General features: G+C 35.1%; 1 protein-coding gene across 1 annotated transcript; it reads right to left on the bottom strand.

The window, feature by feature from the left end:
- Positions 1-9,352: 9,352 nt before the first annotated feature.
- LOC143584548 (uncharacterized) lies at positions 9,353-22,071 on the bottom strand. The gene is given in 22 exon segments (XM_077066577.1): positions 9,353-9,799; positions 10,761-10,814; positions 11,202-11,275; positions 11,401-11,493; positions 11,569-11,713; positions 12,069-12,190; positions 12,669-12,955; positions 13,853-14,054; positions 14,621-14,723; positions 14,841-15,002; positions 15,376-15,557; positions 15,636-15,711; positions 15,793-15,907; positions 16,114-16,249; positions 16,391-16,457; positions 16,804-16,943; positions 17,858-18,039; positions 18,128-18,215; positions 19,118-19,601; positions 21,020-21,200; positions 21,203-21,974; positions 21,976-22,071. Coding segments are annotated over 22 exon segments (4,017 nt in total). The 5' UTR covers positions 22,030-22,071; the 3' UTR covers positions 9,353-9,501.
- Between the last annotated feature and the right edge of the window lie 278 nt (positions 22,072-22,349).

Genomic DNA, 22,349 nt, shown 5'->3' with positions numbered 1-22,349 from the left:
AACGAATCAAGTGATTCGTTGCTTATCCAATTCATTACGCTGGGATAACGAACCAGACCAGGATAGGATAACGAATCAGTAGTTCGTTACTCACAGTTCGCTATGATAAGCTAACGAACTAGAATAGCGAATCAACTAACGAATCAGGCATGTAAGATGACGAATCAAGTAACGAATTAAGCTTAATTCGTGATGGCGAATGAGTTAGCGAATTAGAAAATAACTCAAAATCCGAATGGAAAATGTGTTATGACAGTTAATGAAAATAAAATTTTTCCAAGTTGACCTGGCAGCTTAACCCCAGCCAGGGGCTCTGCCCCTTAGACCCTGCTAGGGGCTGCCGCCCCTAGAACCCCGCTGCCAGGGGCGCTGCCCCCAGACCCCCGTTCGTTGTGGGTAATAATTGGACTAGAAAGACGATATGGGTAGCGATAGTTAATTGATACGTGTAATTATTATATAGTTAGCCGTGCACAACTCAAGAAGGGAATAACCATAAACGGTGAACGTAACCGCATTCAGGTGAGTTTCTAGCCCCATTTCCTTGTTATGTTTTCGGGGATGTGTGCATATTCAATGTGAATGTTAATACACTTACCTTAAATGGTAAGTGTATGTCTTAATGACAATTGTGAGAGTTATGTATGTAAGCTTGACAGTACGTGAACGACCTTCGGGTATTGCACGTATTTTTAAGGCAAGTATAGTGTAGTATGTATGATATGTGTATGGGAATAAGGAAGTATGTACGACTATGCTGTGTATGGTATTAAATGTATGGATATGATAATGAACGGTAAGGGAAGGTTAAAGGGTTGCATACCCTAATAATATATGCGAAGGTTTAAGGGTTGCACACCCTAATAATATATGTGAAGGTTATAGGGCGTAATGCTCTTTAAAACGTAAGGTATGGTAGGCAGGTATGAAAGTATGACGTATGTACGAAAGTATGTAGTTATGAATATGTTGCATGTGTATGATTAACTAGAACTCACTCAGCGTAGCTGACTTTTAGTATGCACGCAGGTGAGTAGAATGAGGCATATTGCTTGAGGGGAAGCACATGGCATGGATTTGAAGACACTGGCATCTCAATGAAGTGTTATGTTATGATGTTTTTATAAGACAATGTTTTAAGTTTAAATGATTTGAATGTTCGTTAAAGACAAGAAATGATGGATATGTAATATATTGGTTTGAAGTTTATTATTCCGCGAAAATTTTAATTAACTCTGATATTTAGAACTATGTTTATGAGTAAATCCAACGTTAAAGTGAGGCACCGGTAACGGAGCTTTACATTTGACACCTACCACCTCTTGGTGTCTACACCTTCGTCCACACATTAGGATCACCATAGGATGTTGAGTGAGGTCAGAATCGTACATACATTTATTTTGATCGTTATGTACAAAATTCGAACCCTTCCCACTCATTAATGTCAAGCTCTCCAGCCTAGAATCTTGTTTTGTATTCTTTGCTCAGGTGATTATCAAAGAGCTTTTCCAGCCAGCTAAATTTTCAATGAATGTTTTTTTTATTTTGCATAAAAAGAGTAATAAGTTAAGTGTAAAAGAAATAATAAAAAAAACCTAAATTTTTCCATCCTTATTTTTTATTAGAATTAATAAATACGATTAGTTTACCAACAAGATACGTACGCTCGTTAAATCCCATATATCCGCATGTGAGTTGAGATATGTATTCTATGGTGTCAGTACTGGCACGGTTTTGTCTCCCACTCTTTGACCTTTTTTTCCCATTTTTCTGAGTTCCAACCCTATATAGAGTAAAGCGTATATGTGTAATATATAAATGGCAATAAAATATAACTAAAAAACAATAAAGCGCTGACTCGTTAACCAAACACAAACTACAACATATGTCACGACGCACCGAATCTGGAAGGGAGGGGGGGAATCACAATTTATCTCGAAGTTCTCTTCTTTATCCCCAATATTATGTCCGACATCTTTCGTTTTCGTTTTAAATTATGCTCCCCACTCCCTCATGATGCCTCTATAACAATCCTTCAACATATTACAGAATGCTTCATATATGCTTCTGTTAACTTCTAGACCCACCTTCAAAGGGTCTTTAACAAAGTATAGTCAAAAATACAAAATTAAAACAAATAATTATAAGATGTACAAATATTTAATTAATATGTTGCCTTAAATTGAGAAAACTTAAGGTACACAACTTCCCTTGGGACGTGTTTGAAAAGGTCCATCAAAATACCCCTCTAGTATATGCATGATACTCATATGAACATCCTCATTCGCAACCCTACTATATTGAAATAACCAAGGCGTATATTTATAACATGAAAAAACAACGTGAATTAGAACTTTAAAATTAAAAACATACATGTTCCCAGTTTATATGATCAATAGCCATTATCATCATTGGTGATCACGTCTAACTCATGATGTAATGCACTGCGATGTAATACTCTATCCGTATTAGCTATGACATCAACTCTCACCACATGATCGATGACATGTATCCATGAAGTAAATGTTTGTTCAGTAGTAGTATCACTACTACGAGGACTCCCAGCAGATCCACTACCACAATGGATGACACGTCTCCATGATAATATACGTGCGTACAACATCATCATTACTACTAACATTACCTAATATATAGATCTACCACCATAATGAACGACTCATCTCCCTAATGAATATGAACGAACATCGTCATCACCGGACCTGCGGGATCCCCCACCATGATGGATGACACGTCACCCTCAGGACTACCACCCGCAAGACCGATGACATTAGTAGTCATGATGACGTTGTACGTACATATTCATCAGGGAGAAACATCATCGTCATGACGGGGGATCCTACAGGTCTGGTATTGTTGGTAATGATGATGTTGTGCGTACATATTCATCAGGGAGATGTGCCATCCATCTTAGTGGAAGATCCCACAGGTTAGGTGATGTTAGTAGTTTATGGTGATGTTATATACACATATTCATCAGGGAGACGGATGGCGGGGGAGCTGCTGGCAATCCTCATAGTAGTGATTCTACTGTTAGACATACATATATACTTCAGGGAGACAAATCATCGATCATGCAGCCAAACTGATGTCATGACTAATACGGATAGGGTATTACATCGCAATGAATTACATCATGAGTTAGAAGTGATCGCCAATGACGATACGTCAATAACGATGACAATTAATACCCTGGTGATGACGTGCCTCATGACACCTCTCAGAGGCGATTGATCATACGAGCTGGGAACAAGCATGTTTTTGATTTTAAAGTTTAAATTCATGCCTCAATTTTACTTTGTTATTTGGTATACCCTTTGGATGTGGGATCCAGAAAGAAACAGACATAAGCATATATAAAGCATTTTATAATGTGTTGAAGGATCGTTTTAGAGGCACCATGAGAGAGTAGAGACTAAAATCTAAAAGGAAAGCGAGGAGACCGGGCATGATATTAATAGGGATAAAGAAGAGAACTTCGAGATAACTTGTGATTTCTCTCTCGATTCGGTGCCTTTTGACATATGGGCGTAGCTTGTATTTGGTAAACGAGTTAGTGTGTTATTGTATTTTTTTTCCTTATATTTTATTGCCTTTTATATGTTATACGTATATGTTTTACTCTATACAGGGTTGGAGCTCGGAGAAAATATATCTTAACACACATCTAGATCTATGGGACATGACTAGCGTCGTGTCCACTTAGTATACTAATCATATTCATTAATTCTACTAAAAAACTTAGGATGAAAAATTTTAATTTTTTTTTACTTAACACTTATTTAATTACTCCTTTTATGTAAGGAAATAAACATGGTCGAAAAATTAGCTGGATGGAAATGTTCTTTGATACCCATCTGACCAAGTAATACAAAACAATCTTCTAGGCCGAAGAGCTTGACATGGGAAGGGTCCAAGTTTTGTAATTTTTTATTAGTTTTTTAGAAATTTTTTATGACATAAATTATTCTCATCATTTTCATTTTTTTCTCCCTTTATAAAATAACTTGATCCTTAATAACATTATCTCAATTCTCACAAATGAAATTACATATTATATTAAATATAATAATGATAAGAGATTAGATACAAAAAAAATTGTTCATATACCTCCATATCTTTCCTTGTACACATCATTAATATTATTTTCCTAAAAATTAAGGTGTTATATATAAACATTAAACATGATAAGAGAGTTACGGTTATTTTCGATTTTGCTTTTGGTTTTTTTCCGGCTCTTTTTCAAATTCGATAAATGTTGGTTGATTGTATATTTCATTAAAGTTCTGTGATTCAGAGTCTTCCGAAAAAATAATAGTTTTTGCTTTTGTTTTGGGATTCTATTTTTCTGCAGCTCTATCCAATTATCCATAGTAATTTTTGGTTTTAGATTATATTGTTCCTAGCAAAAGAATTTGGATTCTATTTGGCTTTCTGTTTGTCCCAAAAAAATATTTAACTTAATTACGGATTTTGTTTGTTTTAAGATTATATTGGTTCATTTTGATTTTGGTTCAACTACATAGTTGACTTATAGGCCTATAAGCGAACCAAGCATTTTGTGAACCGTTCGGTGGGAAGTTCGTTTATGTTCATAAACGTTTATGTATGTTCGTTTACATAATAATAGAAAATAATTATTTATTATATGTATCAGTCATCTAGTTAATGGTTTTATATTTGTTCGTTTGTGTTCATTTAAGTATGTTCATTTATGCTTGTTTTTGCGTTCAATTACGTTTGTTCATATATGCTCATTTATGTTCGTGAACTATTCATTTAGATTTTAAACAAACAAACACGAACATGCTCATTTTTTAAATAAACAAACATGAAGACAAATATATGTTCGATTAAGTGTTTGTGTTCGTGTTCATGTTCGTTTAAAGTTAAATAAACAAACACGGACATGCCCTTGTTCATGTTCGTTCAATTCGTTTACAGTCCTATCATTCCTTATCAGATAGATCATCATACCCAGCTTCATATAATTCCTAAAAACTTTAAAATGATTTAGTTGTATAAAAAAAAAAAACTTTGCCTGTGTTGATGTGTTCTTTTAGGAGCTAAATGCTTCTTTGGTGACTTGGATGCCTTGTTTTTACCACTTGTTAGTTCTTCATGTTCCTTAGTTTCTTCACCTAAAGTGAAGTAAAAAAGACAAGTTAATTTCAATAACTGAATACTGTTTAAAGCAACAAAATAAAAAGCCAATGGTAAATGCAATGCCATCTTTTTGCCTTATTAAATCTCTCGTCCTTTCAATATTTACAAGCAAAAAAGTTAATGAAGAACCTTTCAATCTGAGGGTGTGACAGAAACCGAAAAAAACAAAACGAATTAGACAAGTCTGTTTTGGAGTTTAGTAAAAGCCGAAATACTGATTTTTTGTTTGGTTTTATGTTTCGTAAAGAACCGAAATTACAAAAAAAAACTAGTAAATCCTAAACCCTAAACGTAATAACCGAACTAGGGTTGTCACTTTTACCCGAAACCCAACCTGAAAAATCCTGTACCCGAACCCGAACCAAAGTAATTCGGGTTGGTTTTCGAGTTTGATTTATAAGTTTGGGTCAACCCGAAAAAACCGAATAAACTTTTAGTTTTGAAATTAAATATATTTTTAAGTATAATAGGCTTAGTCTTAGCCACTAAAGTTATCAGTTGCTGACTCTAATCGATTGTTGTCATTCCAACTATTATTGATCGATGGTTTATTGTTAATTTATGTTTTTCGTTTATTACAAATAGCAACCGTAATCGAACAACCAAATCATGTCCGATTGAAGAAGAATATGGTTCGAGTTAGATACTTAGTTTTATTCTTTTTTTGAATTGTTTATCAAGTTATGTTGGTTCATTATTTGATTATTTGCGTTACGAGCAAAGAAGAATATGTTGTTTAATTTTAGCATTGAGTTTAATTTTTTTGTTTTTTGCTTTGTTTTCTAGGATACTTGAAACCCGATTATCCCAACCAGAAAAAACCTGAACCCGAAAAACCGTGAGAAATTTGGGTTGGCTTTCGATTAAGATTTAACCTTTGAAACCCGAAGAACACCCCTAAACCGAACCTTAACCATTAACCAAACCTGTCATGACTGAATGTTATTCACTTTATGACTTTTTATTCATTCAAATGTTTAATATTTTATTAATCATAAACTTTGTCTTTTTTTCTAATATTACGACCAATATCAATATCTAGGATCAACTATTTTGACCTTATTAGTAAAACTGAAACCAAAACGAACTGAACTCAAAAACCATTAAAAAATCCCAAAACCGAAAGGTTTTGAAAAATCAAAAACCGCAAATAACCCAAAACCGCTCCAAACCGCACCATGCAACTTCAATAAGAATAAGAACAAAATTTTAACACAATAAAGAAAACCACACAAGAAAACTCACCAGCTCTGATATAATACGAGCCGGGATCAAAGGGAGCAAGTTCCTTAAAGGCTGTAGTTTTCGCTATATCAGTCGCAACAATTTTAAAACAGGTAACAGCAGCTGATCAACATGTATCGCTAAGTGCAAGCAGCCTGCCTATAAGTAAACAGAGTTTAATACTGAACAATTTGATCCATCTACATGTATTCTGCTAAATATAAATGAGATAATTCATCATGAACATATACATACAAATTATATCTATTGCACACCAAACTAAATCAGATGTACACACATAATGCATTTCGTTAAACAATTGAAAGGCATAAATTAACTATACAAAAGACATAAAATTAAGCAAATAAAAGGTCAAAAATTAGAGGTATACACACACCTAATAAAAAATATACAAATCAGGCATTTCTTTAAACACTAAGAAGGCATTTATAGGGGTGTAATCTTTAACTTGGGTGCAAACGAGACGAGCCGAGCCCGAGGTTCAAGCTCGGCTTGTTTAACTTACACAAATCTTGAGCTTGACTCGTGAGTAGTTTTTCAAGCTCAAGCTCGGCCCATTTACTATTAATTAATAAAAAAATTGTATTTATAATTATTTATATATATATATATATTTTAAATTATAATTTTAAATTAATTAATAATATATATATATTAAAATTTAAACAAATGGCATGCTTGAGCCCGCTTGAGCTCAAAAAGTGAAGCTCGGCTCGTATACATTTGGCTTGATCGAGCTTTTCACGTGCCGATCTCGAGTAACTAGCTTTTGCACCCGTAATTAGGCAACATAACATTGAGAACACGAGTATTTAAAAAACGAATTAAAAACCGAATATCCAAGTTAAGATTACATACTTGCATGTTTAGGATTACAATTAGCAAAAAGTTAAGAAATTGTACGACAATGGAGACAAAGAATGTTTAAAAAAAAGACATATTATAGCCATGCACTACGTTAATTAATTACCTTGATTGAAGAACAAAGAAGATAAATAACATAATGATTATGATTGTATGTTATAGTGAACACAGACGATGAAAAACCTAACTGCCAACTAGAAATAGTCGTATCTTAGTATATATATAGATAATAATATATTAGTTGGTGTTACAAATGGAAGACAAAGTCGTGGGTGGTTATATCAGTTACGCAAATTAAGTTATCATCATTAATTAAACATGGCAATTAATATTAATATTAATATTAAATTATTAATAATCTATACGATATATAAAGCATAAGTAGAGAACAAATTTATTGCTTTTAATACAAACTATAATGCATGAAATTAAGACATTTTAAGAGCAGACAATTTTGTCTTTTAGCAAAAGCAAAGACATATTACGGTTGATTTTTAAGTTATTAAAAATTAATTACAAGTTTGACCCTTTAACTTTAATAAAATTTTGTTAATCTATATAATAGTTACATATATACCCTTTATTTTAAACCAACTACCCGGACGACGTTTAAAACATTTATAACTTTTTCATACGCTAATATTTTTTTTAAAAACATTATACCATAAAAACGAGTATGTTATTCTCTTTAATTTGATTATAGTATTGCTATACTTTTTTCATTTTAAAACTTAACGTTTTACGTGATTACCATTAAAGACCTGCAAACGAATCGGGCGGGTTCGGGCGTTCGGGTCATGGGTCTAAAAGGTTAACACTTGGAATGAGTCGATACAAAAAAGGTTAATTTGGTTTAAGGTCGGGACGGGTTTGGGTTGAATAGGGTCAAGTCATAATGAATTTCTGGTTAGAACAATGTCAAACGAAACGGGTTGCCGATCAAGATGAGTTCAATGTAGTGTTACGTGCGCACCGACACCTAATTGTGCGCGCACAATTGTTGTGTGACATGCTTACGAACACCGGTTAAGATTCCAATGCCGCAATACGAACATACTATCTCCGGGTTACGCGCGTACTATTGTGAAGTCACGCACATACAGAAACGGTAACCCCGGTTACGCATTCGATGACATGTTTGCGTGCATACCTCGCCGCATCGCGCGGGCACGCAACTAGTACTAATAAGTATGGTAGAGATACTCGGGGTAATGGTGTTGTAGAGATACTCGGGGGTAACGGTGTTGATAGTCATGTAGCTTATATACTTCTAAAGTATGGTTGTGAGTTGATGTGAATTGGGTTGGTGTTGAGTTACGACACCGGAAATAAATTAAAAATAATTTAGTTTAACACCCAAATACAATATATTAACATAACACAAGTTGCATCTTGTAGTGGCGAACCGATGCGAATTCTGTCGGTATTAGGTAAGGGCGCTGAAAGTAATGGAAAAAAAAAGTTTGTCCACGCACAAATATAACAAAATAATGTGATTAACAAAACCCAAAGAAAAAAAACTACGGGGTTGCGGCCTATAGTGCACCCAATAAATTAGTCCGTAAATAATCATTAAGAGGTGGATTGTATATGATATTTTGGTTTGGAAATATATGATATTTAAGATGTTTATAGGGATACATATGAAATTCTCTTAAAAGTTTGACTATAAAAAAAAACTAGTCAAATTTCCCGACAATCAAGAACACTACATAAGTGAGCATAGGGCTAGCCCATGGTGTCCTCAGTTATGATTTACAAAAATTTCGCTTTTTGTAGGTTAATCCACACCATCTGGTCGTGTCCCTTGTCCACGTTCCTCTCTGGGTCGGTCTGGTCTAATCGAAGTCAACTAACTCACATGCAATACAGGGGCTCGTTGCTCAAGTCTATAGGCTTATATAAAGGTCTGCTTTCTTTTTCCCACATTCTACTAGTCAAATTCCCGAAAATCAAAAACACACCATTGTGTAAGCATTTAACCTACAGCAATTGTACTAATCATAAACAAGATGTCCAAAATTTTTTCACTAAATAGATTAAATCACAAGTAAATGTGTATAGAACGAGACTTAAGCACGTCTCCATTAACCCTTCTTTTCAGACCACAACAATGATCAATTATATAAATATAACAAATATACATCACTTAGAACCTGCAATCTCAACTTATACTTGAAGCTTTAAAACCATTTCATTAGCCAAAACTTAGTCCGAAAAAGGTTGAGAGTCCATACACAGATGGGCTAGTTTTTGTTGAAACTGTCCGTACAATTCACCAACAGTAATAACATCTTCATTTTCAGGGTTTAGTCCGGGCAAAACGAGCAGTTTTTCTTTGATTAAAGAATCTGACTCTTCGTTTGTATTGAGGTTTTTGATAAATTCAGCATGAATTTCCCGAAAGGCGATGATAAACATTGCAGCAGTATCGGGTTGTTGAGCCTCACGAAGTGCTGACAGTGCATCCTGTAATGAACCAGCTGCTACGTACAGAATTAGGGCTCTGCATTGAAAAAGAAAATCAAAATTCCGACTTTCATCCGTCAATTAAGAAATAAATCGAAAAAACAAGGTGTTCACGGTACGGTTGACCAAAATTTGGGGCCAAACCGTTAATTATGAAAAAAAAAACCGGCCAAAAAAGGAGGGGGTTTAGCTGGATTGGTCGGTTTGAGTAGCTGCCAGTTTGTCGGTTCAGTTTTGACAGATCGACTATTTGAGCTATTTTTTTATTATTTTAAAAAAGGTTGCTTTGTATTTAAAAAAAATGAAAACGATTGACGAATACAATACATAAAAAATTGTATATTCAAAACCGTCAATCGGACCTCCAAACCGCCTGAACTGTGAACCGAACAGAAACAGCATAAATCTCAAACTCCACAAAATTGCTTGGTATTGTGTTGAGGTGGCAAAACTGGTAAAATATTAGTATGGGTCAAAATGAGTCCCCTGAACACATTTTGTCCAAAAGATTTGGTTTTTATATGATAATAACATAAAACAATTTAACTCAGAAATGATCTTTTTCAATTAAATGATTTAGGCTTATGTGTTAAACACACTTTTGGTGACTTTAGCCCGTTTGACTTGTTTTTAGCTATTTGAACCGTTTAGAGATAGAATATGATGTTGGCCGAATTAATTAAAATCAATTAGGGATACATTAAATGAGTTGTACTTAATTTACAATAGCAAATAGATTAGTAGATAAAGATGTGAGTTTTATTATTTAATTAGAAGTTCAAGTCCATCTCTAATTATACCAAGTCATGGTCTATATAACCTAATCAAAGTTGTGATTATGGCTATGAATTTGTAATCAGTTTGAGTTATATATTTCTGGTTATAAGATTAAGAGTTATTCAATCCAAATTCATTGTGCGTTTATGTTTTGGTGAGGCTATATCAGTTCGTTGATATAACCCTAAATGTGACCCATTCATTAAGTGCGCGGTGAATACCTCCATATGTTATGTTCAGCATGAAGGACATGTTCAGCCCATCTGTGTAATACCCTGTAAATCACAATATTTATGAAAAAAATTATTATCTGTCTTGTGAAAAACAGGAATAGTATAATATTCACTAAATGTAACTGCAAATATGTGAAATTATCTGCACAACTATATATTCACGACGCACCAGCATAATTTTGGCAATTTCACATATTCCCTCTAAAAACTTGCATTAATATCATATATACCCGACCAAAAACCATCATATCAAATATGCTCATTCAAAGCACTTAAAATTTATATACCCATTCTGACAAATACTTTTATAACATGACCATTATACCCTTCAAAAGAAAAGTAAATGAATCATGTACCAGAAAATATAAGTAAATAGAATTGGAGACTAAAAAGAACTATTAATGTAAACAGTTAAACGGAGATGCACACCTTGAATAATCTGTTCCTTTCAAATGTGTTGCTGCCAACGTGGCAGCATCTGTCCAGTATCCAGCATCTTGTAGCTGAAGCATAATGAACCAATCATTAATACCTATAACTTTCACGTTTCAAATATATACTAACTTTAATTATTAATGTCAATCTATGTTATTATACGAAATTAAGTTAACAAGATATTGAACAACACCTGTGAACAAGCTTCTTGATACCTCCCTACAGCACATAGCAGATGTGTGCCGGACAATGACCTGTCACTCTCCACCATATTTGCTGCAACCACCTACAACAATATAATAACGGGAATTATAATTTTTAAAATTGAAAAAATAATTGTTATTAAATTCCCAATTATTACCTTAACCGCTAGTTCGTTTAATGATCTTGAAACTGCAGATGAAAGAGCAACCGCACGCAAAGCATTTGGATAGAAGTAAGGGCTTTCTGGAGGCGTAGAAAGCATTAAACTCACAGCAGCTTCCAAGTTACCAATTGACACCAGCCTGAGTGTTATATTATAAAATATAAAACATGAACACATGTCTCGTTTGTTCACTTATGTTCGAGAACGTTCTTTATTTATGTTCGTTTATTCACGTATTTAATTGGAAATTTTATGCCCCAACAGATATATGTACATGTTTACATTTATGTTCTTTCGTCTATGTTTAGTTATTTTCTTGAACCGTTTGTTTATATTATTAATGAATGAACATAAAGGAACACGAACACACTAATTTTCTTAACGAACAAGAAATCAGTTAAAGTTAAATGAACACGAGCATGATCTGTTTGTGTTAGGCCTATGCCAAATGATTCATGAACTGTTCACTGATCGGTTAGTTCGTGTATACTCACTCATGCACGCGGTTTTGAATAGCCTCTTCATCCTCTAACTTTTCATGCCAAGGAATACGTGCATTAGCTCTATCCCACAACTCTTCTTGCTCAAAAGCCATTAATTTAAGTTCACCATCACTCTGCTTAAAATCATCATCATCATCATCATCATCATCATCGTACTCAGTATATCCCATCAATAGCAAAGCTATGGTAGGGTCTGAGGAGGGTAAGATGTAGACAGCCTTACCTCTACCCTTTAGGAATAGAGAGGCTGCTTCCGGTGAGACCCCCAGCTCAATAGTAGTTTTGCATCAAGCCTTGGACATAAGACACATAACACTCAATCATCGGGGCACCGCCGATTAGTGCATGCACCCTTGTCTTTCGGCTATCAACGCCACCACATGATGCCTGATTAACCTTCCGCCGCTTTTAACGTTATTTTCATGAGATTAGTAAAATAACGTCAAAATTAGTGCAATTTCACCTTCGCCCACCCGAGGGTTCACACATATATACTCTGCTTAAAATGATGACATCATTAATAACTTTTCATATATTGTAATTCCATTATCAAAGAATGACCGAATAACATAAATGAAGCAGAAAGCTTACCACTGTGTTACTTTTACTTGACCTAGTTTCTGATTTACCCTTGGAGGATATCCTAGTCAGCAATGACACGTCATCAGTTTCTGATGATGATGATGTCACCTGGTTCTTTTGCGCAGACTTGTTAGCCAAATTGTTCATCAAGTGCTTAAACGCACGAGGTAATTGTAGCCAAAAGTAAGCCTCAGATGTTTCACCAAATATTGCAGCTGCAAATGAGAATCTTGCAACTGAACCCTTATTAATTATAGAAGCATATTGCCGTACACGCTCATCATCAAGTATGCAACCTGATGTAACAAAAATATAATAAAAAAATGAATGAAATGTTCTTAACAAAATATATACCAGAAATAGAGGTGGCAAATTACAATTTTAATCAGAGGTATATATAGGGCAATTTGGGTTACATTTTATCTCAAACGGTTCAATTTCAAATTTGACCCGTTTATTCATTTTTAAGAGAGAATTGCATGTCCTCTTGTAAGCTAACCCAAAACTAAAAATGCATATATCCCTAACTTATTGGCATTTCACATTATCACATAATGCCAAAAATAACCTTTCGAAATTAAAAAAAAAAATAACGAATTAAAAACGCATAAAAAATCATTAACGAAACCTACGAAACCTAAAAAAGAAGAGTAGATTTTACATAAGCGAAAGAAAATAATGAATAAAAGGAAAAAGAAAAAATTACTCACTTGCGAAACATAATAAATAAGAGATTAAGAGAGTAGATTATCCATAGACAAAAACAAAATAATGAAAAAAAAAATATAGTAGTAGCGCAAAAAGAAAGGGAAAAAAGCTAGTAAAAAAGGATAAATATGATAATTTGTAAAATTTTGAAGTTTGAGTAAAGATAAGGTTAAAATAGTCCTATAGTAAAAGTGTAAATTCGACACTTTTTTCATTGAGAGGAGATATATGCAATTTTGATTTTGAACTGCCCCAAATTTTAATGCAATACACTTGTTTAATTCAAAGATTCAGAGTTTTATTGTTATAGTGACATATTGCTGTTTCGGTAACAAAAATAACCAACAAATATGGTTAAAGATGGGTGAGACGACCCAAACCGGCCCATTTGAACATGGGCCCATTATCCAAACCTCAAAAAACCCCAAAAATGCCAGCTGTAACCAGAATAGACGGATGCTATATACCATAAAGTATAACCTCACCTTCTCTTTGGTAAGGCTCTAATACCTTAAGAAGCAATTCTGGTACAACTGAGTCACCAATAGTTGGTATATCAATTAAATAACCACGAAGGTCTCCCGTTGATGAATTTTTTGATAATTCAGAATTCTCCTTATTGTTAAGAATACTATTTGTGTTAAACCATGAAGGTTTTACACCACATTGCAAGATCAACCGTAGTGCCTGTCAATAAAAATAGGAGGTCAAATGTATGACTTTAACTAATAACTATACAGTTTCACATCAAAATGTTAACTTTTCTACAGGTCAACAGCATATATGACACACTGAAATTATAACATAAATCTTTTGTTCACAATATAGATCCTATGATTCAATACATTCAATCCAATAATAACATAAAAATACAAGAGTAAATTACAACTTCTGTACTTTAGATTTACACCATATTGCAGGTTATGTCCTATAACTAAGATAATTGCAAAGAATGTCCTTTCCACTAACTGGTGTTAAACATCTGTTAACTATTTTACAAAATGACTATTTTGCCCTTACACCTAAAGAACAATGTGTAATTTTCACAAGTCTCTCTTTAGCAGGTTTTAGAGAGATCAAGTTTCACAAACACAAAGTCCAGAGCAATTACACGTTTATAACATTTTGAAAAAAAGATGTCTTTTGTGGTATAACATCCATGGATTTACAACTATAAATATGTTTTAACTAAAAATAAAGTGAGATGTTAAAAATATATGTTTGTTTAAAGAAAAGATCTTAGTAAGAATTACCAATGCGTGAGGTGTAGGAAGTAATATGGGAGAACATAAAGGCATTGGTCGAAACCGCTCCTTTATCGATCCAGACTGAGCCCCATAACCAATTCTTTTCTCACTGCATAGATATAATAGAAAACTGTGAAACTCAACAACCAATTAATAGATACTTATTATCACTGCAAGTTTTATTAATCCTTTGTGATTAGAATTGAGTAAAGTTGTTTACACATACACATTAACCTCAACGAGTCGAAAGCTACTGTCTGCTCCAGTAATACACAAAACCAATGGATCATTTTTATCACTTCGCACAGGTAACCAATCAAGTTCCAGAACTAGTGTCCCAGGAAATTGAGGCTGTAGAAGAGAGTTGGCTAACGGATCTGGTGAATCATGCAAAAAAATAAATAAATAAACCCCAACTTTAGCGATTTAAACTTATTTTTCAAGTCTATATTTACTTTCTCCAGTTATCCTGTTAATGTGAAAATAGGCTACACGAGTATTCACTAAGAGTCTAAGAGGTCACCCAAATATAAATTTGGTTTCTTTCATGCCGAATTACCGATCCCAGAAAAGAACTTGCATGAAAATTGTCAAAAATCACAAAAATACCCCTACAAAACTGAAAAAGACAAAATGCCCCTAAAAATTGTAAAAATTGATACTTTGATGGGCTTTAAAATTGTTTTGATAGCTAGATGGTCTATGTATATATTATAATATCAAGAAAGAAAAGCAAAGGGATGGTACTTGTGTGACTTGCAAGATCAAATACAGCAAATGTATTATCATTAAATAATACAGCAATACGTCCACGGCTACGGTCTCCAGGAACAACAGGCGAGAATTTGATTCTCCTTATGCCTTCTCTGTGAGTGTTGAAAGAGGAAGATTGTCCTGTTGTAACATCCCACCACCGTATGTTTCCTGACCTGTCACCCATTACCTGGCACATACACAAATCATAGTCTTAAAGAGTGCATGAGATGCAACTTGTATAAACATAGAGAATGCATATACTAACCACATGAGGCAAACGATAGGCCATAGCTCTAACTAGTCCATCAGTAGATATATGTGAAGTGGAAGGCCACTTTGGTCTGCACAGTAATAGAATAAATCTCGTCAACTTATAGAATCTCAGTTGATAATAAAATGGTAAATGAAAAAAAGAATAGTACTTGAAGTCTCGTATCCTACGGCCTTGAACTTCAAACACCCCGAGAGCGCCATTAACTAAAGCAAATGCAAAACTCTCTGAAAACTCTTCTTGATTTCCATCTGGACTTGATGCTTCTACATTAAGACATGTTTTTAAGTATTTAAACTTTGTCTTTTAAGAAATCTAGGAATGAAATGAGTTGAAAGTTGAAATGGCTTCATAGTTTGGTAGTTCATACAATAATTAAAATTTCAATATTATATCTTGAGTATATTTGTATTGCTTGTGTAATATAATAATGAAAATGAACATGATTATTAGTTTTTAAGTTTTAACTCACTAGACTCTGTTTGCGATACCGGCCCTACGGGTGGCAAAGAAGCATCCGATGGCTTAGATGATCCACTGTGTGTTGGTCGTGGAACAGTAGGCAGAGTCCATTCCAATACTGTAAATGGAAGAGCTAAAGACCTAAGCTGCACAAAAAAAAACATTATGAATATCAAGAAATACATACATATATAGAGGTGTGTGTTTGTGTGTGTTGGTATATGAGAATGTATGTGCTAAAAAAATTTACATAAAATGATTCGGAAAGAAAAAGTCATGCAGTTTACCATAATAGGAGTCTTTGTCATCGCCCAAACCTCGACAGGTGCATCGCGAAACAATATCACTAGATACCTACAAAATGCACCAAAATCATCATAATAAAATATAAATTTCCACAAGAACACGGTTATAACTATAAAAACCACTTTCTTAGATCAGTTTTAGCAATAAAAGTATCAAAAGGTCATCTAAGTATAAAAGCAGATGTCAGAATATTTGCTAATGTTTCAAGTATTTTCAATTGAAATGTTCTGCACTCATTGTCTAATGTGAACTTAGTACAAAAAATACATAATACAGTCCCAACAGATTGCTGATTATCATGCAGTAAACAAAAATGAAGTTTGTGGATAGCTTGAGGGACATAAAACAATTCACATAAAAAAAAAAGCTAACAAATTAGTTTAGTTTTGAGAACCTTCCAGAAGATGAAGCTCTCAGAGCTCTTATAGGCGCACGCTCTGGCTTTTGTAAAACCCTAAATGTTCTATTAAGGCCTGTTCGAAGGTTGGTTACAACAAGCCTATTTGTATATCCACCACCAGTTTTCTCATTTCCCTGAATTCACAAAGTAATAATATTATGTGGTTAGTATTGTTAGCTTTAGGCATACATAAACTGATAAAAGTGAAAGAAAAAAAAACAATACTTTATCAACAAAGAGCTCAGAATACTGCAAACAAATATATACAAAACTTGATAAGGTAGTACAAAAAATAAGGTCAGTTTATACTCATTTTTTAAATATACTTTTGTTGTTTGATACCTGATTGTAGGGGTGTGCATGAAACCAGAAAAACCTAACCAAAACAAACACCGACGGTTTGGTTTATATATTTGTAAGAAACGAATTTTCGGTTCAGTTTCAGTTTTGCATATAACTAAAACCGAACAACCAAAAATAAAGATTGGATTTTCATTTTTTTTTTATTTTTAGTGGTAATTTATAAGAGCAAAATAAACAGTATAACCCAAATATTGTAGCTAAACGTATACTAATCAGTTAATAATCAATTAACAAAGGATTAAGACCCACATCCATTGAAATGGGGCATTTCTTATCATCCCATAGATTTCAAGCCCAAATGGTAAAACGGAAAATATCAAAAACAAACTGACTGAATCCAAACCAAAAATGATAGGAATCATGTTATAGTTTCTAGTCTTAATGCCATTTGTCTATTTTAGGAGGGGGTTAAGTGCAACTTATATTCTATAAATAGGGATTGATAGCTAATAGAGAGAGGGGAGTATGTTTATGTTGAATATGGCATTGCCATGGCTCCTGCTTATGCAGTGAGATAGGGCTAGGCCCGGGAATATCTTGTAATCTTTATTTACGTTTTCAATAATATAACCGTTCTTCCATCTTATCCTATTATCCAATCTTCACATATATCAAACCCTATCAAAAAACAAGCGAACCAAAACAAAAATGATGATTCGTAACAACCATAGTATCAGTTTGATACCTGATTGTATGAGAATGAGACAAGTCTTGAGTTTCCCAGCCACCTTAAACCTCTTACAACGCTATCATGAATTGAAAAACTTGCAGCAACAGCATTTGCAGAAACATCAATAACTTCAACTGAACCACTTTGAGTTCCTAAAGCAACAAGTGGGACCACTGCAGCAGGATGGTTTCCCCCTCCTTCACAGGTCATATCTTAATAACTAACTGATAAATCGTATATTTGTTTTAAAAGAAATATAGATAAAGTCAAGAAAACAAAACTCACGTGCCAAAGTAGCTGTTAAAGAAGGAGATGGTACAGCTAACATAGTCACTGATGACGAAAGAAGATGCAGCTGACCAACCAGACTGATCTGCATGAAGAATTTTATCAAAGTTTCTGATAACAATCAATGACTTAATAATCAAAATTGGATGCGACTGTTATCAAAGATTCAAATAAAACCCAATTATCGAAAAGTATTTTTCATCAAAATTAGCTTCGAATTGGAATGTATGATCTCCTTTCATATTACCATGCCGGTTTTTAGTGCTAACTGCATACACATAGAAACATTTATACACCGCCACCATGTAGCTATAGACATACAAATCAGGTGGTCATTTTGACTGTAGGTGGCAATCATGACCCACTCTTCAAATAATGGGATGGTATGGGCAAAAACTAAATTGAATATGGGTTCATTCGGGTCACCTTAAATTAGTGAACGGGTCAAATGGGTCACTTTAAATTAGTCAACGGGTCAATTGGGCTACCTTAAATTAGTCAAAGGGTCAAACGGTCACTTGTTTTCAAGAACGACAGGGGTCAGGGTTGGGCGGGGTTGGAAACCTTTTTCAAAGACGACTCATTTGATCTGACGATGAGTACTTTTTTTCTAAAACAACTCATTTTAACCTGGGGTGGGGGGTGGAGGTGGATGGGTACCTTTTTTTTTCAAAGACGACTCCTTTTAACCCGTGGGTGGGGTTGATATTTTTTTCTAAAACGACTCATTTTAGCCCAATTCCATTTTGGCCAATCCCGTTTTGACCTCAACCAAATTGATACTTTCTCAAAACGGCCCATATTGACCCGAATTCATTTTGCTTAGAAGTTAGAACCCCCTAACTCATTTTGCTTAGAAATCCGTTCTGACCCGTAACCCGAACCCACCCGACCAGGCCAGTTTGCCAGGCCTAATTTGGACCTTTATACTGAAGGTAGTAATGAAACGTATGCAATATGATTCTTGGAAATGTTTTAAGTTTCAACCTTTAGTGCCAGATCATCCTGGCTCTTTTTGGAGGCTGATGAACGACCTTTTCTAATATTCTCCTTATCCGTTTGTTTAACCACGTCCTTCACAGAATCAACGGAAGAATCAATCGCCTTAGCATTTCCATCTAAACCTGAATCTTTACTGATTTCCGCAACAACTCCAACGTCTGATGTAACTTTCTGATTCTCTGTTGGGCCTTCAGCAGTCAGAAGCCAATTCCATATTTTCCCATCATCAGTAATTGATAGCAAATGTGTTTTGGAAATGACTTGTGATTCATCACAAAAATCAAAGGGATTGTCAAAATCCACATCAGCTTCTGTGTTATGACGACCATCAGAAAGACTCCTCTGAATATTTTGACGTGTGGAATCCGACCGAGAGATGACAACTGCAAGGACTGAGGGAGAAGGGACAGGTGTCCCGAGTGCGGGCATCAATTCTTCCATCATGCACATTACATGTGCCTGCTCTCCCCTGTGATGATACATATTTAGATATATAGTATATATACAAATAGACAGGCATACATAAACAAACACTATTTAAAGAATGAGGAGTGCAAAGAATCCATATGCAATATAAAGGCAGTTGCATCAAGATTAAAGCCCAGAGCTTCAATATACAAGAAGCAAGTATATCCTATCATTTATGTTAATTAAACATGAACTATGATCATTGGGAAAATATTTACAGATAACCAACAATTTAACTTAAAAAAAATACATCCTAGTTAATATCACATTCAATCCACCATGCAAAAGTGTAATTGTACACATTCATTGCATAATATCATTACAACTATGGTTTTCTCACCATTTTGTGTTATAAGTAGTAACTGCTATTTTCTCTTTAGTACTTTCTTTTTATTCCCTGTGTCACGCTATATGTTATCTACTTATCTAGATCCTATCCTATCCTATCCTCCCCAAATCCTACCAATAGCTTTCTATGTGTGAGATTTTACTGGTACATTTGCTTGTGTGTTCATTGCATGTCATCAATTGCTTCAAATTCATATGCATATCACTTAGGTCCAAATATCTTACACGGTTCCTTGATGTAGAGAAAGCTTAAATCAACGAAATCAAAACTACCATGGATATGATTTGAACTTTATAGTTATGCAGATCGTAGCTTATCCAAATGACAATGCATAGCAAATATTTACGTCTTATCGCATCTCAAAAACATGAGCCATATTCATTGGGAAAATAGTATTTTAAAAAGTTAAAAAGTCAACATAGCACAATAAACATTTAACACATCCTACTTTATATCACCATCAATCCACTAAGTGTAACTGTATATTATTCATTGCATACTATCAATTGCTTCAAATTCATATGCATGTCATTTAGCTCCAAATATCTTGCAACGTTCTTCACATGTAGAGATAACTCAAATCAACATCAACATGTTCAAATCACAATGTAAATTGAAAACATGTAGCTGATATTAAAGAATGTTCATAACAAAACCCCCAAACAAACCATTCAAAATTTAGAACATTATCTGGATACTATACTTTACATGTCAAGAAAAGGTTTTTGAAGTCAGGGGATCTCTGCAAGGAAAGGTTGGCCTCTATCCTACCTACCACAGACCCTACCAATAGCTTGCTATAAGTTGGATTTTACTGGAAGGTGTGTTTGTTTGTACATTGCATATTATCAATCGCTTCAAATTCATATGTGTTGTCATTTAGGTGCAAATATCCTAAACATTTCCTTAAATAAAAAAAAACTTAAAAAAACTCAAATTAACGGATCAAAACGACCATGAATATGATTGAAACTTTAAAGTTAAAGAGATTATGACCTAACTAAATCACAATGCAGTAGAAGAACTAGTAGCTAATATTAAAGTTTTATTCAAGCAGAAAGTTTACTTACTCCTTCCGCCGCCACGCGCTGAGCCTGCCATCAAAATGAGCACAGTAAACCACCTCCAAGCTCGGATCCGGCAACACATCCATAAACTTCCCGCATCCTCTCGGTAACGCTGCCCGAAACAGCGCAGTCCGATACTGTAAATCAAACACCACCAACTCCCTAGGAAAAGTCACATACAAACATGCTTCCAACGCGGCGAAAACGCAACTTTCACTACATAATGCGGAAACACCGCCGCAGCCGGCGAATTTATACCACCCGAACCCGAACCATTACCCCCAGCCGCCACTTCTCGTTCCAACTTACTCAATTCGGACGCATCCGTAGCAATTTGCAGCTCCTTCAACACGACGTCGGACTCCGAACTCTCGCCGTTGACTCGAACCGCTAACAGAAACCCTCGGAGACCTACAACGCATGTCCGCCGCGAATCGAATGGGTCACGCGCGATGCACGAGAACGTTTCCGGTGCGGCGTCGTATTTGAAAAAACACCTTCCGGTGGAGGATTCGAACAATGACAGAAGCGAAGATCCGGATATCGCGGCAATGATCCACGAACCGGATCCGGATTGGATCCAACACAAGTCCTGGATACCTAACTTAACATTCGGATCCGTCTGCATAAAAACCGAACGCGGATCAAGTAAACAGATCCGGCCTTGACGGTCACCAGCAGCAAGTAGCAGGTGCGAGTGAGAAGCGCTGGGATCGTGTGAGAGCAGGTCCATGGTAAGCACCGTAGGGCACCATCGTACGGCTGTAACAAAAGGCGACAGATACGACGTCGTTGCAGCATAATAATTAGAACTACTGTTGTTATTATTATTATTCTTAGGTAATGGAATGACGGTTACGAGTTCAGTTGACTTAGAGTCAACGATGGCGACGGAGCTGCCGGCGGCGTAGGCGAGTAAGCCGGTGGGACGGATGTCGGCGGCGCCGAAGTTGTTTGCATGACGGTGGGCCCGGGAGCATGTAGTCTAATGGGGGCCGTTGGATCGATGACATTGTGGTTAGATTATTATTAAGTTTTCCGGTGAATTGGTGTTGACGGAATCGGATCGTTACATCTCTGTTAAGACTTCTACTGTCATGAAATGTGTTATGTCGTGTTGATGTTATGTTTAGGTTATTGACGTTATAAGTACCTGAAGTTTTAGAAATGTCGAAAAGGCGACGGTAAGGATAAGAGAAAATTGTGATTGGCCTCCTATGTAATATTGGTGGGATGCCCTTGCTACCTCCCTGATTCTTAAATTACGTGTATTGAGCCCGTGTCGTTTTCAGAATGCCGATATGAACCGCTGCCGGTAGTTGGCTAAGCGTTG

The sequence above is a fragment of the Bidens hawaiensis genome, unplaced genomic scaffold (genome assembly GCF_021521415.1).
Source record: "Bidens hawaiensis isolate Kalapana, Puna unplaced genomic scaffold, B.hawaiensis_p1.1 tig00033170_1, whole genome shotgun sequence".
In the NCBI taxonomy this organism is placed as follows: domain Eukaryota; kingdom Viridiplantae; phylum Streptophyta; class Magnoliopsida; order Asterales; family Asteraceae; genus Bidens; species Bidens hawaiensis.
Note: the sequence above shows the minus strand (reverse complement) of the source record. Positions and strands in the feature narration are given on the sequence as shown.